This window comes from Muscardinus avellanarius (assembly GCF_963383645.1).
Source record: "Muscardinus avellanarius genome assembly, chromosome: 8".
Lineage (NCBI taxonomy): Eukaryota > Metazoa > Chordata > Mammalia > Rodentia > Gliridae > Muscardinus > Muscardinus avellanarius.
This window is the reverse complement of record NC_137794.1, coordinates 3,590,904-3,617,040: the sequence shown is the minus strand read 5'-3', so window position 1 is coordinate 3,617,040 and position 26,137 is coordinate 3,590,904. Positions and strand designations below refer to the sequence as shown.

General features: G+C 59.1%; 1 protein-coding gene across 5 annotated transcripts; it reads right to left on the bottom strand.

Moving 5' to 3' along the window:
• Positions 1–8,852: 8,852 nt before the first annotated feature.
• On the bottom strand, positions 8,853–20,954 carry VEGFA (vascular endothelial growth factor A; the record flags this gene model as incomplete). 5 transcript variants are annotated; one of them, XM_080699791.1, is made up of 8 exons in its annotated part: positions 8,853–8,874; positions 11,716–11,847; positions 12,866–12,937; positions 14,371–14,400; positions 14,691–14,767; positions 15,531–15,727; positions 18,630–18,678; positions 20,835–20,954. In XM_080699791.1, the coding sequence occupies 8 exons, from the start codon at positions 20,898–20,900 to the stop codon at positions 8,853–8,855; spliced, it is 645 nt and encodes a 214-aa protein (XP_080555917.1). The 5 variants fall into 5 exon arrangements, with proteins under 5 accessions (XP_080555917.1, XP_080555919.1, XP_080555918.1 ...); XM_080699793.1 differs by lacking the exon at positions 11,716–11,847; XM_080699792.1 differs by lacking the exon at positions 12,866–12,937.
• Between the last annotated feature and the right edge of the window lie 5,183 nt (positions 20,955–26,137).

Genomic DNA, 26,137 nt, shown 5'->3' with positions numbered 1-26,137 from the left:
TCTCTACGACGAGGATACTGCGCTCCATCGCTCATCCGGGCAGAATGATGCTCTGTGCTCTGCACAGAAAACCTGAGAAAGAGGTGTCATGGTGCCTGTTTTACAGCCAACGACCAAAACTCAGAAAAAGGCCATTAAGGGTCGGGGTCAGGGGCTATGTTTGGAGATTTGGGGGGCCCAGAAGTAGCAGCCGGGATTTGAACCCTAGCAGTCAGCTCTCAGAGTCAGTTTGACCTAGTATTATCAACTCTATGGCTGCCAGATAGAGGGTTATTAATAGCCACGAGGTGTTTATTGCTGAACCGTCAGTAGCTCCCAGAGGGCAGCTTGGGGTCACAGGACCTCAGCCAGGTCAGTGCCCCACACCCCCAGACCCAGGGGACCCTGTCCCAAGAAACTGGCTCCTGGAGCTGGGCCTCACCCTGCCCCTGGGGAGCCTTACCCAACCAGGCGGCCGCCCCGTGCCCCCTGTCACACTTGCCTGTTTGTGAGCCCATGTGGATGTGCTCAGGCGGAGCAGATCTGTAAGCAGGCATCCTGCTCCAGGAGGGAGGATGCTGGGGGCCAGCTTTCCTGCCCCCCCGAAGGCCCAGGTTCAGGGGCCAGCAGGTCTCTTATTCACCCGACTACCCCCTCTCTTTCTCAAGCTGGATGGGAGAGGAGCCCTGGGAGGGGCGAGGAGGAGACCCGGGGCGAGGCTGGACTTTCCTCTGGGTATCGAAGTGAAGCCCCGCTCTGCACGTATACCCCAGAGGGAGACGTCCTCCTCCAGAGTTGGCAGCTTCTAGCATTCGGGGTCCAGGGAGGGTCTTTGCCCAGCCTCAGTTCCCACAAACCTGCCCCACAAAGAGCCTCAAACAACTGCTCTCGTCTCAAGAGAGCTTCTGAAACTGACAGCGTTGGAGGCCAGCTGGCCGGGCAGCCCTGCCCAGAGCCCGGCCGTGTGTGAGGCCAGGCCTCCTCCATCAGAGGGACACTCTGATGTGTTTGGGGACAGGGAGAGAGGTCTCGTCTTGTGTCCTTGCTTATTAATTCCACAAATGCTCATGCCAGCCCACCTCGGGCCAGGCCCTGGGCTCAGTCATGGTTGGCCTCCCTCCCAGGAAGGACCTCCCCATACCTCCTCCCAGCCCATCCGGTCCTCACTCCTGGGCTCCACAGCTGACCTTTCCCTGGCTTGCCTTGCTTCTCCACAGGAGAAGAAGGATGTACTCAGAAGATGCCTGTCAGCCGGGCATTTGGCTGGCGCATGTTTGTAATCCCAGTATTTGGGAGGCCAAGGCAGGAGGGTCGCGGTTTGTGGACAGCCTCAGCTATTAGTGAGGTCCTTTTCTTTTTTTCTTTTTGTGGTACTGGGGGTGGAATCCAGGGGCTCTTCTACCTCCAGGCTACACTCCCAGCCCTATTTTATACTTTATTTGGAAACAGGGTCTCACTAAGTTGCTGAGAACCTCACTAAGTAGCTGAGGCTGGCTCTGAACCTGTGAGATCCTCCTATCTCAGCCCCAAGCACAGGGATTACAAGGGTGCGCCACCACGCCCGGCTACAGTGAGATCCATTTCAACTCAGTGAGACCCTGTTTCAAAATAAAGAATCAAAAATAGGACTGGGGGTGTCGCTCAGAGGTAGAATGCCCCTGGATTCTATCCCCAGACCCGAAAAAAAAAAAAGAGCACAGGGGCATCACAGGCTCAAGATCAGCCTGGGCAACTTAGTGAGACCTTCTCTCAAAATAAAAGATTAAAAGGGCAAAGGGTGTGGCTTAATGGTAGAGCATTCCTTTGTGTAATCCCCATAACACACACGCGTGCATGGGCATACACACACACACACACACACACACACACACACACACACACACACACACCAGCCAGAGTGTATCAGTTTTAACAAAAAAAGGGAGAAAAACAGCCAAAATTTTGGAATAAAGTAAGACTCAAGAGAAAAAAAAAAAAACAGCATCAATCACCAGGAATAAAACAACACCATAATTGTAAGGAGTGTCACCAGGCCCCTGTCACTGCTATTTATTTATTATTTATTTATTCTCCACGGCTACATCATGGTGTCTCCGGAGCACCGCCACACCGATGTTTTTATGCCCATTTTAGAGACAAGAGAGTCGAGACCCGGGGAAGTAATTCCCCAGTGGCAGGCCCGAGGCTCCAGCCTGCCGGAAGTCTCAGGGGGACTCGGAGCGGCCCAGATTGGACTCTGGAGCAGCCTGAGGAGAGTCTGAGGCAGATCTCACATGTTTCCTGGGGGGCCTTCCCCAGGGCTGGACCAGCTGCAAATGGGGTGGGCAGCGGGGACTCAGTCTTCCGGCAGGAGGTCTGAGAAGGTGAAGAGGGTTCTCAGACCTCCAGGGGGAGAGCAGGAGCGCCAGGAAATGGGCACGTGTTGGCGTCTGCCCCACTTGGAGCCAGACAGAAAGGCGGCAGGGGCAGTGTGGGGAAATAGCAAGGCCAGGCTGGTGAGCCAGGGCATGGCTCTTGATACATGGAATCAGCCCAGTGGGGGCCGTGGCTGTGTGCTGGGGGGAGACGGAAGGATGGGGTAGGGGCCCTGAAAGGGCTGAGCACCCAGTGCCAACGTCTGGGGGTCCCTAGCTGGAACATGTAACAGCCAAATGAAGGGAAGGCTGGCTTTCATCTTAATCAACAAAGAGATGTCGGAGCTTCTCAACCCTCAGACTAGAAACCGAAGGCCAAGGCGCCCTAGTCTGGAGCTCTCTGGGGGCAGTGCCCAGGATCCTCCATGAGGAAACGAACTCAAAAGCCTTTGAAAACCCTTTTCTGACCAGGCTGGGGAGAACCAGACCAGTCTTGCTCTCCCGGCCGCCTTGCCTGATGCGCCTTCCCTTGCGATCACCAGTCCCCCAGTTCTGGCTCTTCCCCTTCAAAGTTGCCCCTTCTGTCCCTCCCTGTGGCCACACACACTCAGCCAGGCCCCGCCTCTGGCTCGCATTTCCCATTTCTAAGCAAATTATAAATATTTACTGTTTCCTTCCGGATAATGTCCTGTGGGTGCAGATGAATTATCTCCCTTCCAGCGATCCTGGAGCTGGGCTGCGGGGCCTTCTGAGGGCCATCTCGTCTCCTCTGCACCTAGGCTGGCCTGTGCCAACGAGAGAACGCGCTACACCAGGGCACGGCACGCGCGGCTGGTGTTGCAGTAAATAAGCAATGATGGGAGGGGGCAGGGAAGAAAGGGATTCCACACCCTGTTCCTGAAAATCCCTCTCTCTGCCTGTCTCTCTCTCTCTCTCTCTCTCTCTCTCTCTCTCTCTCTCTCTCTCCCTCTCCCTCTCTCTGGCAGTTCTTCTTCTCTGTTCTAGTAGACTAAGTCACTCTCCTCATTCTAGAATTTGGAAAATACTTTGCCTGCCTGGGTCAGCCCTGGCCCCGATTTTTCCCACCAGGGCAGACCCCTGGTCTCAGATTCGCTTAGAAACATGTCCTTCCAGCCAGGCGGGAAGCCCACCGAGTGCTCAATCCCTGTGAGCTGCATTATAATGGGAGACTATTGGAGGCACCAATAAAAGTATTAACAACAACAACAACAAAAGAAAAAACATGTCCTTCCTCCTGGAACATTCCCCTCACCCCTGAAACCTTCATGCATGCTGGTAAAGCCTTGTGGCTAGGAAGGGACTGTTTGGTGGATGGCCCAGTTATTTATGACTGCTGGGTAACAACCACTCGGAAACTTAGTAGCTTTAAACAGCAGCAGGCCATGCTTTTGCTCACAACTCTTTGCTCAAACAACATATTTGTTCAAGGATTGCTTCTCTCTACACTACATATTGTTGGCTAATGTGGCTGACCGGGGACTGGAGAATCCCAGTTCCCAATGTCCTCACAGCTGGCGGCTGGTTGAGCCTCCTCTCTCTCCCCAGAAGGGTAGTTGAGCTTCCTTATCCTATGGCAGCTGCCTTCCAAGAGGGAAAAATAAAAGCTGCAATCCTAAAGCCTCAGCTTGAAAGTCCAGAGTCTTTCTTGGTCAAAGCAAGTCATAAGGCCAAACCAGATTCAAAAGGAGAAAAAATAGGCTCTGCTTCATGTCAGGAGCGCGGGACAGGGATAAGAAGGACTGTTGACAACTTAACTTGCACACAGGCCACCTCGATGGTCCTAACATGTGGAATGGACTCAAAATCATCAAGTTCTGCATGACCCGCCCACCCTCCCCTTGCAGGAGGGACTGGAGGAGGGACGCTTTGGGGCCATCAGGTTCCCTGGAGAAGCAGTAAGGCCTTTAAGGGCTGTGACCAGGGTGGGTCGTTCCTGAGAGCAAAGTAAAAGGCTCCCAGGCTAGGCAAAGTGAGACTCTGGGCCACGATCAGGTCTTCTCTGGGTCTTGAGCGATCCTTGGGAAGGCTTCAGGGGATGTCTGCACAGGTTTTATACAATGGGGGGAAATGCAGACTTTTCATTTTCTCCTCCCGGTCTATTTCAAGACTGTCTCTGTCACGCGCGGCTGTATGTTGCAACCTCTTGCGTGCTTAGGTTTCCGATCTCCCACTGAGGAGCTCCGGTCCCCGGAGACATCGATTGCTTGCCTTCACCACGCACGGGGACGCTGGATTTCAGCCCTGGGTTTGGCCACCACTACATCCTCCCCTGTCCCACTTTTCTTCTGTTTGTATTCAGTCTAGACAATTCATTTTTGTTGATTACCCTGCCCTAGCCCGCGGCAGCTGCAGTGTGGCAGAAAAAGAGCACTCGAAATGGAGTCAGGAAAGCTGGTTTAAATTCTGGCCAGGCCCGTTACTGGTTGTGCATAAATTCAAGCAAGTTATTTACCTTCTCTGGAGCGCCTGCTTCTCATCCGATAATAATGAGCCCCATTTCGAGGATGGCTAAAAAGAGACAGTGCCTGGTACCAAAGAAGGATCCTCTGCCCTCAGCCCTACCAACGGACTCTGCAAGCCCCCGACGGTCCAATAAGCCCACCACTAACCTCTCCTGGCATCTCTGCAAAAATCCTGCACCATCTCCACAGGCTCGGGCCTCAGTTTCAATAATGCCTATCATTTAACAAATATTTATTGACCATGTACTATACGCCAAGCACTGTTCTGGCAGTTGGAGACTTGATGAACAGAGAAGACAAAAATCCTACCTTCACAGGACTTGCATCCCAGTGGGGAGAGACAGATAAAAAGAGTCAAGTTCAGAGCTTCACTGTCCAAGATGGAAGCCACTACCCACATGAGTATACTGAGCTCTTGAAATGCGCCTAAGCCAATTGAGATGTGTGTTAAGTATAAACTATATCCCAGAGTCAAAGATTTGAGTACTCCCCCCAAAAGTAAGGTCTCTCGGTAATTTTCATATTCGTTAAAAGTTTAAATGATAGCTTAGATCTGTCTGGGTTAAATAAAGTATATTCATTTCACATGTTTCTCTTTACCTTTTTAAAATCTGGCTCTCAGAAAATGCAAATTACATGTGCACGGGTCAGGGACGCAGCTTAGTGATACAGTCTACATGCTTAGCACATGCAAAGCCCCGGATTTAATCCCCAACATCATGAAAAACAAATAAATTACACATGTAGCCCACATGTTATTCCTCCCAGCCAGCGCTGTCCTGGAGTGTATTAGAAGGTGGTGTGTGCTATGGAGGGAAAGAAGGGGTCATAAAGGAGAAGCCCGAGTGCAAAGCCGGGCGGTCGAAGTAAGCTAGCAAGATCCAAGGCAGGGGCCACGGCACGATGGCTGTGGAGGAGCGCACCAGAAAGGGCCACAGGGTGGCAGACCCCGAGGAGAGGGCACACTCAGTGTCCGAGGACACAGAAGCCAGTGGCCAGGAGGGTCTGGAGCCTCGGAGCAGTCGGGAGGTAGATCTGCTTGGTGCGGGCCTCTAAAGGCCATTTGACTTTTTCTCTGAGTGGAGGCTTTAGAGCCAAAAGGTTTCTCGACTTGGCTCCCATTTTAGCCGGCAGAGGAGAACTGGGAGGCAGGTTGAGCGTCCGGCAAGAGTCCTCACGTCGGCGGCATCTACCTACCCAAGACCCATCGTACCGGACTGGGAGGAGCGTCCTCTGAGGGTAGCCCACACCTCCTGTCCTCCTCCGGAGGGGCCAAAGTCTGTCCACTCTGCTGGTCCCCACCAGGCCTTGAAACCCCCGGAGGACCCCCTACCTGGAGGACCACAACAGCCTTCCATTGACCTACCTCCCACACTGCTGCCAAGCCCCATGAAGAGCTTCCCTGACTGGGATGCTCTCTGGTTAAGGCCCTCCAAGAGCTGCTGCTCCCCGCTGGGCAGGGCTCTTCAGACTGCCCCAGGGCCAGTGCCTGCCTGGGTTGTACCCTCTCTCCCTTACCACATCTTTGAGGGGTGGAATCGTCTTACTGGCAATAGCATCCAGTGCCGAAACACAATAGCTGGCCCAACATTTATCCAAACTATTATCTGTTGTTTGAGAGCAGAAATGAGAAGCTAGAAGAGGATTTGGGGGTTTGGCTCAACACTGGCAAAGACCCAGGCAGTTCCGCCCGCCCCAGGACCAGGAGGGCAGAGAAGGGCTTGTGCAGCAAGGAGGGGGCAGGGAGGCCCCTCAGCGGACCGCAGGGCGCTGAGGCTCAAGGAACTCCCGAGACACACTGCTAAATTATACCCTTCTCACTCCTAGGCAGCCGCAGCCAGTGAGACCCCACAGCCAAACAGCCCTCTTCTGTCTCCTGGGCAGCCAGTGTGGAGACATGGCCAGTTCCTTCTTTCACAAGGAACAGGACACTGGGTCACCTCTGTCCATTGCAAGGGAGCAGAGCCCCTCCACCGTCACCACAGCTCCTCACCTTCCATAGCAAGACAGTGGACGAACATGGCCCCCAAGGGCCAGCCTTGCCAGAAGAGAACTGGCCGCCGGCACAAGGAGGTGGGTCACCCATAACCCACACCAGGGACCCCCTTCCTAGACCTAAGACAGAGGCCATGTTCCCCCGGGGAGGAAGGAAGGCCTAGAACAAAGACTCAATGGAGAAGGAGAGACCAGAGGAACTTTGAGACCAGAATTAAATTCTTTAATACAAAATGCTTTTTTTTAAGATATATCTGTATTTCTTTGTTGTTGTTTAAAAATAAATATGTACTACGGAATATCTCAAAAAACTGCACTAGAGACAAAGACGTGGTGTTAATATCTTTTTCCCCCCACAATTATTACGGATAAACAGTAGCACCAATAAATAAATGATAACAAATATTAAAATTAAAAAAGGAGAGAGATTTAGTATGTAGAATTCTCTATTTTTTCTTGTTTTGTCTTTACATATAAAAAACAGAATAGCAATGTCTATTTTATCAGAATCACATATATACATAAACATATATATATATATTTATATACACAAACACAAGTTGCCAAATATATATATAGTATGTAGATGTATATTGAAACCTTATTTCCAAGGAATGTGTGGTGGGGAGCCGGGGAAGAAGGAAGGGCAGAGCTGAACGTTAGCAAAATTAAATATCTGTTCAGGACAAGCTAGTGACTGTCCCCATCAGGGAGAGAGCGGCTGGAAACATGGATTTTATACACAAAAACCAGTACAAACAAGAGAGCGAAAGAGCACGAGATACATCTCATAAATAGTTGAAATTAAATATTATCCAAGAATACTGAAAAAAAAAACCCTACTCTTTAATTAAATTAACTTTTAATTTCTAATTAAAAAGGGATATTAAATAAGTACCGTATATAAAACACTTTCTCTTTCCTCTGCCTCCGTGTGGGCACATGGAGCCTGCCCGGTCTCTGTGCCTCGGGACGGGGAGGGTCAACCACTCACACACACAGCCAGGTCACCTGGGGGCTAGTGGTTTCAATGGTCTGAGGACACGAGGTCCTCCGGGCTGCACCGGGAAGGGGCGGGGCGGGGGTGAGGGAGTCCCAGAGGAAGGGCCACCATGGCCTTCTCCCACCAGCGTCTCCTCTGCGCGAGGACACCCGTCGGTGGCCTCCTGGGCGATCCGGGAGGTGGTGAAGGCTGCCGGGGCTCCTGCATCTTCCGGGCAGGGCCCTGGGGCCAAGATGCCTCTGCAGCATGGAGTGGGGATCCACAAACCGCGCGCCTCCTGGGCCCCAAACTCCTCCTGAGAGCCGGCGGCCTGACCCCACCTATCACCCATCAGTCTCTGTCAGTCTGACTCGGGGGGGCTTGGGGCCAGGGCTGGGTTTGTCGGTGTTCCCAGAAGTGAGTCGGATTTGCCCCCGCACCCTGGCCATGCACGTTCCCAGGCAGAAGAGGGACCCTGGCCTCCCCGAAAGGAACAGAAGATCACGCCAGAGCCCTCATCCCGTTCTCTTCCCTGTCAGCATCTGGATAGGGACATTCTCCTCCCTCTCAAGTCCACAGCAGTCAAATACATCCAGTGAAGACACCAATAACATTAGCAAAGTTAATTTAAAAAAAGAATATATATATTTTATATATATAAAATATATATACTTATTTTTATATATATAATATATATATATATATAAACGTATGTATGTGGGTGGGTGTGTCTACAGGAATCCCAGAAATAAAACTCTCGAATCTTCCGGGCTTGGTGATTTAGCAGCAAGAAAAATAAAAATGACAAATCCGATTCCAAGAGAGACCGTGCTCGGTCACCCGCCCGGGAATGCTTCTGCCGGAGTCGCCCTCCGGACCCAAAGTGCTCTGCGCAGTCTCCTCTTCCTTCATTTCAGGTTTCTGGATTAAGGACTGTCCTGTCGATGGTGACAGTGTGGTGGTGGCGGCGTGGTCAGTCTCGGTAGCTCTGTTTGAGTCTTTCCTGGTGAGAGGTCTGGTGCCCGAAACGCTGAGAACGGCTCCTTCTCCCAGCCTGGCTCACCGCCTCGGCTTGTCACATCTAAGGGGAACGGCAAACAGGCTGCACGTTAGGGCTGCAGCGGAGGCCAAGCCACGAGGCCCGCAGCCTCCTCGTTTCTGGGAGCCCCTGGGTCCCCGCATCATGACAGCGGTCCTTGCACGGGAAACCCCCACAGGAGGGAGAGACCCGGCCCTGCCTCAGGGAGCCCGGTCCAAGCAGCAGCCGGGCCCCCCATCTGCCCACTCCGCTTTGTGACCCATGTGAGAGACAAGACAAAGACACAGAAACACTTCACGAAGCAACAGATGAACGAGAACCAGAGCAGCCCGATCTGACACGTCCACAGCGGGGGACAGCTGGAAAAGAGACCAGGAGGGCCCTGCAGGAGGCTCTCCGCTTGGTCTCTAGGGGCTGGTGGATAAGACACACCTGAAGAGACACCCTGAGCTGGGGAATGGGGAGGTCAGAGGAGGACTCTGCCCCTGGGGAAAGGAGGACGCAGGGGCAAAAGGGCCCCGGGAAGGGTCAAAGGACCTCTGGGCCCCGAGCGCCCTCCCGAGCCCTGGCGGCTAGGCCGCAGGCCTCGTCCCTCTCGAGCTGGCCAGCAGCTGCAGCCCCAGGTGCCCTTCCCACCTGCTGTCTGAGACCGCAGAGAGGCGGCTCGGCCTGTGCTCTTCCCACAGAAGCAGACCAGGCTCTGCACTGAAGGAGAGCCGCCTCCAGTCCTGGAGCTGAAATCCCCAGGCACGGCCAGCTCGCAGGTGGGGTCAGGTCTCTGGGGGCTGGGCAATTTCAGTTAGCTCCTGGGTCACCCACACATCCTCCTCCCAGACAGTCCCTCTGCGGAAATCACAGAAACCCTCCAATGTCCAGGCCCTTATCTAGCCCCAAGACTCTGGGGAACCGAGCCCCTCATCCAGCCCTGGAGTCAGGCAAAACCCGTACCCCAACACTGACACGCCAGTCGTGTCTTTACACAGCACCAAAACAGACAGAAGCCCACACCATCAGCCCAGGCCTGAGACTCCCACATGCCCTGAGCAGACACAGGCCACAAGAACACAGACCGGAGAAGGGGCCTGCTCCGAGCAGCCTCAGCACAAGCTGAGCCAGGCCCACCTGGGCCACCTGGTACCTGGGTGAGTCTTGTTCTGAGCACAGGCCTCACTAGTATAAAGAATACCAGTCCATGCCAGACGTGCCTGTAATCCCAGTACTTGGGAAGATGAAACAGGGGTAACGGGTTGGAGGTCAGCCTCAGAAACCTAGCAAAACCCTGCTTCAAAATAAAAAATAGAAAGCCGAGCATGGTGGCGCATGCTTGTAACCCTAGTACACGGGAGGCTAAGACAAGAGGATCGCAGGTTCAAGGACAGCCTCAGCAAGTAGTGAGACTCTCGTCAGTGAGATTCTGCTTCCAAATAAGAATAAAATAGGGCCGGGGGTGTGGCTCCGAAGTAGAATGCCTCTAGGTTCAACCCCCAGTACCACAAAGAAAATAAATAAAAGTAAATTTTAAAAAAATAGAAAGGGCTGCGGGTGTAACTCAGATGTAGAATGCCTCTGAGCTCTATCAAAGGAAAAAAAAAAACAAAAAAACGAATGCCAGTCTGGGTATCAAGAGCCTCAGCCCTTAGCTCTGTCACGGCCCTGTGGTCCTGGCCTTACCCCTTGACCGGGGCTATGTACAACGTCCTCTCTGGACTTGATATTTCTCTGGTCCCCACTAACCAGAGGTACAGACACCTGGGGGTCCCCAAGGCAAATAAACCAGGCCCAGGCTTAGGCATCCCACAGTCTCATGCCAGGAGTGGGCAAGGCCCCTCTGCCCACCCACGGGGCATTTAAAACTGTGTAGGCAGCCGGGCGTGGGGGCACATACTCGTAACCCAGCATTCGGGAGGCTGAGACAGGAGATCACGGTTAGCGGCCAGCCTCAGCTACTTAGTGAGGCCCTCTGCAACTCGGCAAGACCCTGTTTCAAAATAAAGAATAAAGCCAGGCGTGGTGGCACACTCTTGTCATCCCAGCCTTTGGGAGGCTGAGAACGGAGGATTGTGGTTCGCAGCCAGCCTCAGCTACTTAGTGAAGCCCACTGCAACTCAGCGAGACCCGGTTTCAAAATAAAGAATAAAAATTAGGGCTGGGGATGTAGGTTGGAGATTGAATGCCCCTGGGTTCCATTCCCAGACCCACCAAAAAAAAAAAAAAAAGAAAGAAAATAAAAAATAGGGCTGGATTGAACCTCAGAAGTAGAATGCCCCTGGGTTCCATTCCCAGCACCACTAAATAAATGAATGAATGAATGAATGAATGAATGAATGAATGAATAAATAAATAAATAAGTAAGTAAGTAAGTATGTAGGCTGTTTGGGGTCAGCGTGGCTGGCGCAGAGGGGGTATCTGGTGTACTTAGATGCTAATCTACAATGTGCAGGAAGAACTGCCTCTGTCCTAAACCAACAACAAAGCCCATCCTCGGGGAGCCCCCATCTGGGAGGAAGACTCATCCCTGGCCCCAGGGAGAAGCACCGGGGAGGAGGCCGGCCACACAGACTTGAGGACAGCAGCCGGGCCCGAGCGCGCCCGCACTCCGTGGACAGCACCCCACACCTGGTCTGCGCTAGAGGAAGGGCTAACGGCAGCGTCAGGAACGACAGCCACTGCGAGCGGCAGGACCACGACACGACACACAGCTTGCACCACGCTCCACAGGAGGCACACCAGCCTACCCCTCGGCAGCCGGCCCGCAGGGCCTCAAGCACGGGGAAGGCGGAGGGCCAGGCAGACAGGCAGCAGGCAGCTGGACACCAAGCAAGTCTCCCCACGGCCGCCAAGCCCTTCCTGCCTCGCTCGCTCGCCCGCCCTCTGGGAACCAACCTGCAAGTACGTTCGTTTAACTCAAGCTGCCTCGCCTTGCAACGCGAGTCTGTGTTTTTGCAGGAACATTTACACGTCTGCGGATCTTGTACATACAAATGCTTTCTCCGCTCTGAGCAAGGCCCACAGGGACTGCAAAAAGGCAAAAGGAAAGACATCTAAGCTACAGCATCAGCAGAGAGAGAGAAAAAAAATGCAACACGCTAAGGTCCACGGTGGCGCCCCACCCGCTCGCTGGCCCAAGCCCTCTGTGCCCTGGAAGGATCTGAGCGCTGCAGCAGAAGAGAGAGAGGCGGAAAGGCAGCTGTGGCTAGGACACCGGCCCGCAGGAAGAGGGCCCGGCCGCAGAGAGCGCAGGGAGAGGGCTGCCTAAGGGACGCGGCGTGCGTCGGAGGCCCGGGGCCCGCTGCTGCCGCCCCCAGAACACACTTTGACTCTTCGCTGCTCAGGGGCACCTGGCTCCAGGCCCCGCCTCCAAAGGTGGGGCTAATACAGGCCATGATGGGAGGCCAAGTCCAGAGGCACTGTCCACAGCTAGGCCAGCAGGGGCCACAGGGCCCCCTCGAGCCTCCAACCCGGAGGAGGAGGCCGCCCCACAGAAAGCCTCGTGGGCACCATGGTTTGGGCTGAAGTCCACGAGGGGCCGAGACCCTTCCGCCGATGAGAAGAGGCTGCCGCGGTCCTCGCCCCGAGCTCCTCCTTCGGCCCACAACACAACACACTCTGCCGTCGCGCCCCTTCCTCCTGCCTTACCGCCCTCCCTGCCACCCTCAGCTTCCGACAGGTACAGAAGCCCAGGGCCGCGGGGATCTGGGGGGCGAGCGGCCCCTGAGCCCAGCACCTGCGCCAGCAGGGGCCCACCACCAGTGCCCGGTGTGTGAGAGCAAGGCGGTGCCCAGCCAAGCCACAGTCCACTCCCGAGTCCTCCGGGCCCACTCGGCCCACCCGCCCGGCCCCAACCCTGGACCACAGGGCCACCACCGAGTCCTACCCAGGGTGCCAATTAGTGGAGGGAGGGAGTGAGAGAGACTGGGGCAGGAGAGGGGGCTGAGCGCCAGGAGGGCCGGGATGGAAGCGGGTTACGGGGCACTGCAGCTCTGATTGGGGGCCGGGGTGGGGCCCATGGAATTAGCAGCGGGCACCAACGTACACGCTCCAGGATTTATACCGGGATTTCTTGAGCTTTCGTTTTTGCCCCTTTCCCTTTCCTCGAACTGATTTTCTGGAAAATAAAAAAACAGAGACAGACAGAGAGAGCGCAAGGAGGGACAGGGGAGAGGTGGGGGCAGGGAAGGAGAGGTCTTGTACCTCCGGGAGGTGGGGAGGGGCAGCACGACCCCATGGCTGCTGCTGCTGCCGCCCCTCGCTTTCCCAGCCCCAGAGGGCAGCCTCGGCCCCTGGCGAGGCTCTGGGCAGGGCTCAGAGACTATGGAGACCACACAGCCCAGAGGGAAGGCTCTTGGAGATGCTACCCAGGTCGGGGGCTATAGGCAGGCAGAACTCTGAAGGTCAGATTCCCCTATTAGAGGGATGGGCCGGGCTGTGCTCTGGCACCTTCTGCCGTCCTTTCTAAAGCAATAGGGAGGGGGTTCCCTCTGAGGGCCCCGCTCCTGCGAATCCTGCTGGGGGGCAGCTGCTTTGGGAGCCGGCACTAAACCCAGGGCGGTCGTGAAAGGCAGGGGGCGGGCGGGCAGGGCGGCCGCAACCTGGGTGAGAGGAGGGCCGGGCCTGGCGGGTAGGTGTGCTCTCCCTGGCCTGTGCCCCTCAAGGGAACCAGCGTCCTCCACTCCTGCCGGGCCCTAGGGAACACAGCTCAGCGTCTGTCACAGGGGAAGAAGGCAGGGGAGACAAGCCAGAGGAGAGGCCGTCTGTTCCCCTTGAGAGAAAGCACTGGAAGGATGGAAGGAGAGTGTCTTGGTGTCTGTCTGTCTGTCTGTCTCTCTCTCTCTCTCTCCCACCCCTAGTCTCCTGCTCAGGCAGCCACAGCACAGCAATCCTGGAAGCTGGGAGCTTAGGAAGAGGCAGGGGACGGAGGCCCAGAAGGCAGAGGGGACAGGGCACAGGAGCTCTCTCTCAACCTCTCCTCCCCTGCCTGCCTCGGCACATCAGTCCCAACCCCCTCCCGCCCCCCCAAGGCTCCCAGACCTCGCCCCCCATCCCACCCCGACCCACCACACTGAGCAACTGGATGCCTCAGAAAAGGGCCAACCTGCCACTTTTCCTGCCTGGCCAAAAGGGCCGGTGTCTGCTGCCAGACCTGCTCCTGCAGGAGGGGACGCACACCGGACTCCTCGGGGAGCCAAGCTCAACAGCATCACCACCTAGCCACCAGGAGGCCACTTCCTCTGACACACAGAGGCTGGCCGGCATCCACACCGCACCCCGACGCATCAGACAGCCGGGACTGGCCAGGAGGGGCCTGGGCCTGGCAGGCGCCATCTCCTTCAACCCATCAGGCTCCAGGCTGGGTTTTCTCACTGACCCTGGGGCACAAGCCCGGAGCTGGCTCCACCCCATGGCCGCGTAAGTCCCCCACAAGACCAACTCGCTGACCACTGGCCAGTGAGGCCAGCAGAGCCCCCACCAGAGAAAGCCGGAAGCCCCAACCCAGGCGACAGCCGAGGCGGGAAGGGTGCCGGAGTCGCGACCACTTACTTTTCTTGTCGTGCTTTGTCATTCTTTTCTCTGCAGCGGAAAGAGAAGAAAAAAAAGGGGGGGGGGGTGAGAGTTAAGGTGGTAAAAAGTAAACGTAGCGTAAAGTAGTGTAAATCCCTTTGCGGATAACAACTCATGCACTCCTCAGACCATGCTACGGGGTACAGTCAGTGAGTGCGCCCATTTTACAGATGTGGAGACCGAGGCCTGCTGAAGGCGCACGCATGGCTCTCACAGCTGGAGAGTCCGCATGGGCGAGGGAGCGCGGCGTGCTCAACGCGGCCCGCTCTCGGCTGTGGGGACTGGGGCTCGGCCCTCACCTGCATTCACATTTGCCGTGCTGTAGGAAGCTCATCTCCCCTATGTGCTGGCCTTGGTGAGGTTTGATCCGCATGATCTGGAGGGGAAGGAAACAGATCAGAGGTTAGCGACCCAGCCAGCCAGACCCAGGCGGGACCCCTGGGGCTCCTGATGCTCGGCACCCAGGGCTTCTATGGAGCAGGGACGGGTGGTGGAGGCGGGGGGCCACCGGCTCCGGCAAGAAAGAGCCTTAGGCCACCCGGCTCCCCCAACCCTGCCGGCCTCCTGGGATCTCTGCTCCTCCTGGGCGCAGACACAGCTGCAAGGGTTGGCCAGGCTGGGAATTCAGGTCCTGGGTTCTTGTCGTGCCCGCCCCTCCCTCCCGCGCTCTCTTCTATGTTGTCCCATCCCTCAGAGCCACGCGCGCCGTGTCTCACAATCCCTCCCGCTCGCCACTCTGTCTGGACTGAGATGCACCCGTCACCAGACAGCACCCAAATACTGGCTTTTAACTCTTCACAGACCAGGCCCGTCCAGCTTCCCAAACAGAGCCCCCAAGGAAGGAGGGCTCTGTCCAAGGAAGAGAGGGCTCCTTTCGGAGGCATCAGCCCCCTGAGCCTAGGAGGCAAAGGTCAGGAGGCGGGATGGGGGGTGGGGTGCTTACTGGGACCTGGGCTCAGAAATGCAGGCATCCTCTTCCCTCTCAGGAGGGACCCCACCACACCCACCTACCCACACCCTGGCTCAGGAGCCGGGAAAGTCGAGCTCTTCCTGCCAAGAGCTTCTCAGGAAAGGCCCTGACCGCCTGCGCCAAAGACTAACGGCCCTCCCCAGGCCTCACCCGCCCCGCAGGCACCCACCTGCATGGTGATATTGAACTCCTCCGAGGGCACACACTCCAGCCTCTCGTCGTTACAGCAGCCCCCGCACCGCATGAGGGGCACACAGGACGGCTTGAAGATGTACTCAATCTCGTCCGGGTACTCCTGGAATATGTCCACCAGGGTCTCGATTGGACGGCAGTAGCTACGCTGGTAGACCTCCATGAACTTCACCACTGCATGGGAGGAAGGGACACGTGAGCTCAGAAGTAGCACGGAAGACGGCCAGTCCCCAGCCCACCAGCTCTGCAAGGCCTTCGCCGAGAGGCGCCTGTATCAGGAAAGTCCTGCCAAAGTCTAACTTAAGTCACCCGGGCTGGGTTGAAGGCCCTTCCCCCTAGGCTTCCTCCACCAACACTGGCAAAGGTTTATTTTCATTCCGCTGATCAGACGTGCTGTCCTGGGCCAGGGGAGATGGCTTGCCACATCCGGTCCCCTGCCTGCCCAACGCAGCCAACTCCTCGACCAACTTTGATGCCAGAGCCAGGCTGAGCATGGATTCGCCCGTCAGGGGTGCGCTAAGCTTTACCTGCAAGGCGGAGCAGCTGGCTTGGCCGGCCCAGCTGGTTTCCGTTTTCCTACAACCTCTCCCTGGTCGCTGCTGTAACATCAACCAGACTGTTTTCTGAGCACCTATTACATGCTGGGTTCTTGGGGACAGTCATCCATGGTTACCATCTCACACAGTCCTCTAGCCATGAGATTACTAAAGGCTCCTGAGACCGCACTTTGCAAATGGAGAAGGTTCAGAGAGGCTGTGAAATTTGCCTCAAGGCCACACGGCTAGTAAGCAACGGGCCAGAATGGCTGGCTCTGACGTCAAAGCTTTCCGGAAGGAAAACAAAGGGAACGCTTGGAGAGGCACCTTGTCACCTGCCAGTCCCCTCCCCAGCCCTGGGCTGCGGAGGCCTTGGCAGGTGGCCGTGGGCAGGCCCACTGTGCAGGCCAGGGGCCCCGCAAACTGCTTGCATCATGGAAAACACGCTGCTGCTGTGGACACAGAGCGCTTCTCGAGGCCGATCTGGAGGGAGACCAGGGTAAAGACAGTTTCCCAGGCTGACCACAGAGCCCGAGGTGCATCGAAGCATGAAGAGGTAATTCTGGGCCATAGGGGCGGGGCCCTTGACAAAAAATAAATGCAGGACTCTGGCGTGACTACTCCAAACCGTGGCCACTCCCTGTCACGCCCCCACTACCACCACAGAGCGAGCCTGTCCCCTCCCCAGTTAGGACTAGGACAACTCGGTGTGACCTTGGCCCATCCCTCCTTCCCCTCCCCTCCCCGGCCTCTGTGGAAGTGTGTTGGCCCCATCTCTAAGCACACAGCAACAGAGGCTGAAATGGGGAGTCTGGTCTCCCACTTCACACAAAGAACAACTGCTCTTCTCTCGTTTCGAGTGACATAAAGTTTGGGACTTCATCCCAGCATTTTAAGTGCATACTCAGTAGGCTACCGCCCCACCCAGGGACCGGAGCAGGGCCTCCTCCATCTGCTCCCTCCAAGCCTGTACACCAGGAAGGTGAAGAAGATGAGACGGGGTATGCATATAACAGGCTGGACGGGGGAGAACCTAAAGTGGGGGGTGAAGGGAGGGGCAAGGCCACAGGTGGGAAAACCAAAGGGGAAGGGGGGCGAGACTGTCCCTTGCCCTCCCTGAAGCTGCTACCTTCCCCACCAGATGACAGGCACAGAAGTCTTCCCCGCCCCCAAAGGATTAAGGAAAACATGGTCAAAAACAGCAAGAGACCAGAGGTGGGGGGGGGGTCACTTTGTAAGCCACATCTATACCGAAGAAGATGGTTAATCCAGTATTGTTAAGGGGCCATCACGCCGGGCCAGAGGTGGCCCACGCTCACAGCCCCACCCAGGAGGGGACAGCAGGAAGGTCCAGCCTGGGTCCCGGAGCTGGGAGCTGAAGGTGAAGACCTGGGCTGGGAACTGCTTCCAACAGCTGTTCCTCAGACTCCCCAGGCCCGAGGCTAGGAAGGCGGAGAGCGCCACCCTTTGTAGCCCAGCCATGAAGGCCCACGAGGAGAGCTATCTTCCTTTTGCACTACAGGCGTACGTACGTACACACACACACACACACACACACACACACACACACACACACACACACTCTGCTCCACCATCGGGCTTTCGTGGTTTTCCTCATTTATGGCACACAACCTTTTCTCCAGCAAACAAAGACCATTTGTCCTGTCTCTCCCAGACCACAGAGACCACTGGGAAGCCTAAGGGGCTGGTGGCGCTGGGAGCGGCGGCCGCAGTGGCCAGGCAAAGGGCTCCTGGGTGGGGAAGGAGGAGGCAGAACCCACCGGAGGCCACTGGGGCCACACTGGATTTGGGTTAAAGACCACTGCAGGACGCGCCGAGGGCCTTGCCTCCTCAGAGGAGAGGAGGCAGGGGACTGGCATCAGGCCGGGGCAGAGGCTGCGCTCGCTTGTGGTGGGGAGAGCCCGGGTGTCGCTGGAGAAAGGAGAGGATCACGGTACCCAAACCCCAGTGAACAAAAGGCGGGCGGGGGCGGGGCGCCTGGGAGCTGCAGCGCCCTCTGCTGGCCTGGGAGGGAAGTTCACAGCACCCAGGCCCAGGGCACCCGGCTAGCTCCACCCCTGGAGGAATGCAGGCTGCACTGGGGGTCCCCGGCTGCTGTTGGCCGCACCCCCAGCTCAAACAGGAAGGGCCACAGCACCCACAAGTGGGCCACGGCTGCGTGGAAAGCAGCACTGAATATCTATCTTCCCCTGGAGCAGGAGTCCAGGGACACCTCCCTGGATATTAGGACAACCTAACTCTACCTCCCTGTCTATGCCCACAGCGCCCTCTCCAAATAAAATCTTACGGGAAAGAACAGGGGGAAAAAATTTAAAGCAGTAAGTCCTATTCCTGGCCAAGACTTGAACAGAGAAAAGACCTTAAGAAACTGAAGGGTTAACCTCGTGGTGCCCACCTTGCAGGGTCTTGGTCCTCAGATCCCGCACCCCTCCCCACCAGGTCTGAAGAGAAGGACTTGGACCTGCTCACCCACCTCTTGGGACGACAGGGAGCACCGCCCAAGAGCCAGAGGGACTCACCTTCGTGGGGTTTCTGCTCTCCTTCGGCCATGGGTGCAGCCTGGGACCACTGAGGACGAAACAAAGGAGGCGGCGTTGGCAGGGGTGCAGGGCCCCAGCAGCTGCCCCCGTCCCCCCCCCTCCGCTTTCCTATTCCGAAGCTCCTGCGTGGACCAGAGGATAAGCGGGGTCCCCACAGGCCCGGGGAGTGCCCACCACCCCGGCCTGCTCCCATTAGGAACCCACGGGCCTGAAAGACCACCGGGTGCTAGAGTGGGGAGCTCTCCAGGTAGGCAGGAAGGCAGAGGCCGAGCTGGCCAGGTCCCTGTGCCTTCCCCACGCTGCCTGCTCCTTGCACTCTGGACGCCCCTGGCTCCCTGGTCCCAAGCCATGGGTAAGTATTAAGGTCAAATGGGAGGACAAATTTGGACTGGGGCAGGAAGGAAGGACTGGGGTGATAAAACAACATGGTGACCTTCTCCTGCTAACACAAGATACCAGGGTGAGCTGGGGGAGTGCAGAGGACCAAGGGTACCCCTCCAGCCCTTCCAAATCAGAGTCCTCAGCATACCCACAGGCTGCTTAAAGGGTAAACACCTGGGAGGGAGCCCTGGGGGAAGAGAGGCCCGGTTTCTTCCTCGTACAATCTCGCCTGAGGGTATTTCCCGAGTCTCACGCGCTGTCCCCAAGGCCCTCTCTTCTGGGCCACCTTCCTCACCTGCACCCAGGGAGGCCTCTGCTTCCTTAGCAGGGCCCGGCCCCCAGGGGTCCCCCACTCTAGCCCAGCCTGAGATCTCCAGATCGGCCTTCCCAGAGCTGTGAAGGTCACCAGGCCATGTGGACCTGACAGGTCCTACCAACTCCTGGCCCAGCTGCCCCCTACGGATCGGGTCCCAGGCAGCGGAGCTGCACCCAGCCAGCCTGCAGCTCCAGACCCCTCTGGGAGGGAATCCCACTGTCTCTGACCCACACACCCACCCCAGGTTCCCAGGCCTTTCCCCAGGGCCAAGGTCACAAGAAGCCCCCCCACCAAGGAAGATACTAGTTCCTAGGCCCCCGGCTGGACACCTCCCACTGCAGCCCCCTTCAGGGACACCCTGGATCTGGCACCTCAGCCCCATAACACCCCTGACATTCTCCCTAAGCCCTCTACTCCTCCTGACCCCCATAAGGCAAGGGAACAGAAATTCTGAACCCCCCCCCCAGAGCCAGGGGGCATCTGAGGGGCAGTTCTAGGCAGGGAGGGGCCAGGTGCCCTTCTCTGGGGGCCTCTGAAGGTCACCCTGTGGCCAGGCAGCCACTCCTCCCCCTCCTCCCCACTTGGGGGCCCAGAGCCAAGGCCTTTGTGCCAGGGTCTGAGGAACTCAGGGTGGTGGCGGAGACCCCTGCCGGTTTCCACCCTCCTCTCCCCCAAGGGGACTCTTGGGCTCCGGAAAAGTAGAAAAGGCCCCAAGGCAGCTCTGAGAGGCGAGTTGGGTGGGCAAGTTTGGAGTTCCCAAGAACCAACCACCTGCTCCAACGGCCAGTTCTGCCAGGACAAAAGTGTGTGTGCGAGCCGGCCGGGCAGGAGCCCGAGGCCGAGAGGGGCCATTCCCACGCTCGCCGGGAGTCAGGCGCATCTCCAACCATGCTCCCCAAAAGGGTAAAGTGGGGTGCTGACAGCCTGCGTGTCCTCCCTCCGCCCACCCCACCGTTCGCTCGGAGCTCTCGGGGAGGGGAGGGGAGGCGAGGGAAGCACAGCGTCGCCAAGTCCGGACTTTGGGCAGAGTTTCAACAAAGCGCCCGGTGGGCTCTGGCACCCCGACTCCTGACAGCTCCCCTCCCGGCCCCGGGCGCTGGGGCCCAGAGGATCGGAAGGATCCTCTCCGCCAAGGCAAGTGGAAACCAAAACAGGGTGCCGGGGGGGGGGGGGGGCAGCGGGGCCGGGGCCGGGGCCGGGGCCGGGGGCGAAGAGCGGGGCGCGGGCCCGGCCACCTCGGGAGGTCACCTTCCCGCGGGGGGGGAGGGGCGCCGCCCGCGGCCCGGCTCCGGCGGCCGCGGCTCGGAACACGAGGCGGCCAGCCGGGCTGATGTAATCGGCCCCGCGCCGCGCGCGCCCGGCCGGCCGGGCGGGGGAGGGCGCGCCGGAGCGCGGGCGGCGGCGCAGGTGGCCCCGCGGCCCTGGCTCCCAAACTTTTCCCCGAGTGGCGCCCGGCGCTGACGGCGCGCCCCGCCCGCCCCGCTCACCTCGGCGTGGTGCAGGTAGAGCAGCAGCGCGAGGCTCCAGTGCGCCCACGAGAGCAGAAAGTTCATGGCTTCGCGGGCGCGGCCGGGGCCGGCGCGGCGGGCGCCCCCTCGGCGGCTCGGGCGGGGCGCGGCGGGGGCCGGGGGCGCGCGCGCGGCGGGGGCTCGGAGTGCGCCGGGGGCCGCCTCAGCCGGCCATGGGCCCCGCGCGCCCCGCGGCCCGCGCGCCGCCGCCGCCGCCGCCGCCGCGTCCTCCGGCGCCCCGCGGCCCGGGCTCGGCGCCGCGCCGCCGCGAGGGCCGGCCCGGAGTTGGGCGAAAAGTTTGCGCGCGGCGCCGCGGGCCCCGCCGCCCTCCACGCCGCCGCCCGGCGCGGGCTCCGGCGCGGGCTCGGGCTCGCGGGGCGCCGGCCGCGGGGCGGGCGCGGGCGGCGGCGTCGGTCGGGCCGTCCGGCGGCGCCGCGGGCCGGGCGCGGGGTCCCGGGGGAGGAGGGCTCGGCCGCGCCCGGCGGTCACCCCGCGCGGGCCGCTCTGCCGGTCCGCCCGCGTCTCTGCCGCGACTTGCGCGCCGCGTCCCGCCGCCTCTCCGCCGCTCTCCGCCGGCTGCCGAAATCCGCAGCGATTGGGGGGCGCGGGGCAGCGAGCCTCCCCGAGCCGTCGGCCCGGCGCAAGTGCAGAGTGGGCAGCAAAAAATAAATTAAAACGGGAAACAATGCAGTTCAAAGATGTTTAAGGGGGGGAAAAAAAGGAGGGAGTCAACCCCGGGCGGATGAATGGCCAACCCGGCGCGGGGCCGCCGCCGCCGGTGAGTCCGCTGGACCGTCCGCCTGGCCGCCCCGCTCCGCTCGCCCGGCGCCGCGGCCTCCTCGCGGCGCGGCTGCCCCAAGCCTCTGCGCTCCGCTCCGCTGCCGGCCCACCGAGAAAAAGGGCCAGGCCCCGCCCCGGCCCGGCCCCGCCCCCAGCCCGCCGGGGCGGGGCCGGCCCGAGCTCCGCCCCCGGGCCGGCCCGGCCCCGCCCTCCCCAGGGACTCCCGGCGAAGTCGGGACCCTGACCGAGCCCACCGCGGAGGAGCGGACCCCAGACCCCGGCCCGCGCCGCCGCCCGGAATCCGTCCGGGCGCCCCCTGCAGCTCCGTCCAGAGACGCGCGCGCCCGCGGGGGCCGAGCGCGCAGGGAGCGCGAAAGTGGGGTTACGCGCGGTCAGGGCCCCAGAGCGAGCCTTTGCTGGGAAGGCTGGGGGGGCGGGGCAGGGGGCGGCCCGGGACGGGTGGGGAGAGGGCCACAGAGCTGTTGGGATCCTGGGGTGACCCCTGGCCGTGCCCCGCTGCGCGCACACACGCGTACGCACACACAGACTCGCGCGCTCACACACTGACACACGCGTCCTCACGCAGACGCGGCTCGCCTAAGTTCACGCGCTCCCTGTGGTGGCCGAGCGCCCCCTAGTGACCACGGTGCGCGCACCCCAGCTCTGGCTCCGGAGGGAGCCGGCTGGGAGCGCGGGCGGGAGGAGTTTCCACACACCCCCCCCACCACCACCACCACGTTCTGACCTCCCAAACTGTTGCGTGTTGGGGACTGGAATGGCTTCGTGGGCAGAAGGCCCAGTTCTGTGCGCAGGGGGCGGGGGACAGTGAACTTATCTGGGACTCTTATCTGGCCTGAAGACATCAGAGGGAGCTGGGGCCCTGGGGTGAACGGGGCTCTTCAGGAAGTGTCCGGGGAGGCTTCCTGGGGAGAAGAATTTGGCACCAAAAGTGTGGTGTCTGTGGGATTAGTCAGGGATCCGGAGGGAAGAGGACCTGGCGGAGCCCACGTATGCTCTGTGCAGTCTGGCGGAGCCCACAGGGAAGGGCAGCTGGGCAGACAGAGGCCCTTGTTCCCGTGCCCCCCCATGTTGCCAGGGAACCGAGGCCAGGGGGCTGGTGGGGGCGGATGAAGGCCCGGCTCGAGTGATGATTCAAACCTACCCCCCAGCACTCGGGAACGTGGTCCTAGGCCTGCTGCCCAGAGCTCCCACCAGGCTGGGGGCCAAGGTTCTATCAGCCCCGCCCGGCTCACAGCTCATCTTCAGAGCAGAATTGGGGGTCCCTCAGCCCTCCCCATCTCCTCCGCATCCCTTGGCCCCTCTCCAGCTCCAGCCTCTCCCCTCTTCCTTCCCCTTCCCTTCCTTTCCCTCAAAGCCCCCTTCTCCTCCAACTCCCCACATCTTCCCTAAGTGCTCCCCAAGGCCCCCACCCCACCCTTGGATATAGGAACCAGCCTGGAAAAATTCCTGGTTGGGCTTTGGCCCAGCTGTTTCTGGGCTCCCCCAGGGAACACAGAGGGGGCTCCGATACCTGTGGGAAGAGAGGGACCAACCAGTCTCATTACCCACCCAGATCTGGCCCAGGGCTGCAGTCGCCTCCGTGAGGGCCCAGGCTGAGACTGGAACTGCAGGAGTCCCCCTGCAGGCTCCCCCCCCCCCCATTTTCCCAAAACCAGCCAAGGAGGTTACTCAGCACCCCTCCTTCTGCACACAGTGCTGTGGTTTGGCAGGGGTGCTAGGCCGTCCCCTGGGTACCAGCTTCTCAGGCGTGGACTGCGGAGAGCCCTGTGAGCAGAGGGGCTGGCTTCTCCAGCCCCATCCCACCCTTTCTACTTGTCATTCACGGTTCGGCCTCGTCTCCACCTCCTGGCCGGCGCCCCAGCGGCGGGGACAAGGTCTTTGGCTCTGGGCCCCTCCCCGGCAGGCTTCCCATCACCTTGGTCCAGGTTTCTAGCTGCTGAGTAAAATGGGGAAGGGAAGCCACCGCACGTCCTCCGGACCTGCCTCTAGCATCCGGGATGCAGGCAGAAATGTGAGTACCCCACCACCACCAAGCTGTACCCCAGGGCAGGACAGAGGCCCAAGACTCACTCTGCCCCCTCCCCGAGCCCCTCTCATCTCAGACTTCTTCAGTCTCAGGAAGAGCCCTTGAAGTTGGGACCAGGCTGGAGCAATTCTTACTCCACAGCCCCTCGCCCCCTCCCCAGCCCGAGCCAGTGGTGCCCCGCGAGTGTAGACAGCAAGGTGTGTTCCAACGACCTATTGCGGTTCCCCGTGTGGGTTCTGCCCACTGGCAGTGACTCCGCACAACTCCCTTTCCGGAGAGGTAGGATTGCACGTTGGCCTGAGGGGTTTGAGCAACCTACGGGAGATAGGGGTGGGTCTCCCTGCCTTTTGGAGACAGCCTGCTGATGAGTCAGGGGAGGGGTCCGCTCTGCATCCCAGGCTCCGGTGTGGTGCCACAGCTCTCACCTGCTGTGCTTGCATGGACGCAGCCATTGCCCAGACCGCCACCAAATTAAAAAGCTCAAGCCGCCCAGGGGCATTTTACTTCGGAGGTACACCTCTAGCTCTTTATTAATTTTTTAATTAATTTATTTTTTTCAGTACTGGGGATGGAACCCAGGGGCATCCCACCTCCGAGCTATACCCCAACCCTATATTTTTAATTCTTTATTTTGAAACAGGGTCTTCCTGAGTGGCAAAGGGTCTCACTAAGTAGCTGAGGCTGGCCACGAACCATGATCCTTCTGTCTCAGCCTCCCAAATGCTGGGATTACAAGCGTGCGCCACCACACCCGGCTCTATTTTTATTTTTTGGAACAGGATCTCGCTAAGTTATTGGGGGTCTCCCTAAGTTGTTGAGGCTGGCCTCAACCTGCAATCCTCCTGTCTCAGCCTCCCATGTACCGGGACTACAGGTGTGTGCCACCATGCCTGCCTGGCTCACCGAGATGTTGTTAAAGGACAGGGGGGCGGGGAGGGGAAGGGACACAGAGTCCTAAGACCACGTGGTATCTCTTCTAGCACTGTCTTTTCCTACAGCTCGGTTCCTTCCCTAGATCACTGCAGATCAGAGGGTGTCAGGGCAAATGGTCTTCCAGAGAATCCCCCATAGGTCCAGAGAGAGCACCCAGGGCCCCGCGGTCACCCTGCAGGTTGGGGAAGGGCTGGAGCCGAAAGCAGTCTGCAGAGACCCCGTTGAGGGCCACTGGCAGCCTCACTCAAAGGCCCCCTGTTCGGGCCTCGGTGGCCACAGCCGGGGCTCTGGCGCAGTTCTTGGGGTGCCAAAGAGGAAGGGGAAACTGTCCCAAGGGAGGGGGAGGAGAGTGAGGGATGGGTGGGGGTGGGGAAGAGCGTGAAAGGCATCCAGGAGCCTTCCAGACAGAGGCAGCAGTGCGGCCCACGGTGTCCCAGTTATGCTTTGTCCTGAGTCCCGTCACCTGCAGGGCTCGAGCTGTCTGAGAAGGCCAGTCCATCGGGAGGCCTGCAGGTGAGCGGGAAGAGCCCCTCCCGTGCTGGGGGAGGATGAGCCGGGGCTCACTAGGCCTCGCTGCTGCCTTCACGGTTATCCAAGTGGTGACTGAGGCGCTTCCCCTGCGCCTCCATTCCCAGACCCCCAGGCTCTTGGCAGGACACGCATCTGCGAGAAAGACAGCGAGATAAACCTGCTGAAAGGAAGGAAAGGTAACTGGGATGGCTCTCCCCAACGCCCAGGCAGTCCACTGCCCGACGTCCCAGCCTTTGCCACCTCCCACAGTCTGCCCCAGGTGCCGGCTGGTGGCCCCGTTCCCAGCTCCAAGCCCATCCACACTTGGAGTCCCTCTGCCAGGAAGAACGTGTTGGGTGCTGAGGCTCCAAAGCTGTGACCGCCATCCTGACCTGCCCAGGAACCGAGTTCACGCACGCCGCTTCCAGAGTATCTGCCAAGGTTTACCAGGCACCAGGCTCTGTGCCGATGCTTTAAGGGCTACTCCAGGGCGCTGGAATAAGACAGTTGACAGCAGGGTGGGGGTTGGAGCCAAAGGCACCCAACTGGCATCCCTGGTGCAGCTTTCTATAGGTTACTCAACCTCTCTGAGCCACGGCGTCCTTTGTAAAACAGAAAGTGAAGAGGCCCGCCTCGCAGAGTTGCTGCTCACAGACCAGCGCGCACACTGCTGGCCCAGAAGGCCAGATAGGAGAGAGACACAGGGTGTCACGGAGTGTCACAGAGGTGTGGAGCGGGGCAGCCAGGCTGGCCAGAGTGGACATCGGGCAGGGCTTCCGCAGGAGGTGGCCTGGGCCACTGATTACACAAGTCATTATTAAACTTGGCCCGTGAGCTCTGCTCGCCCTGGGCTTCCCGTCTGGAGAGAACCTGAAGGGTACACAGAGACTAGGAGGTCTCCGATGGGGCTCAGAGTTGCTGGGCATGGGCGAAGGCTTCTGAGATGGCCTTGAGCTGGGTCTCCGCAAGGGCAGGGCTTTTGCCAGCTGTGCCCGGGGATTCTGGAAGGTTC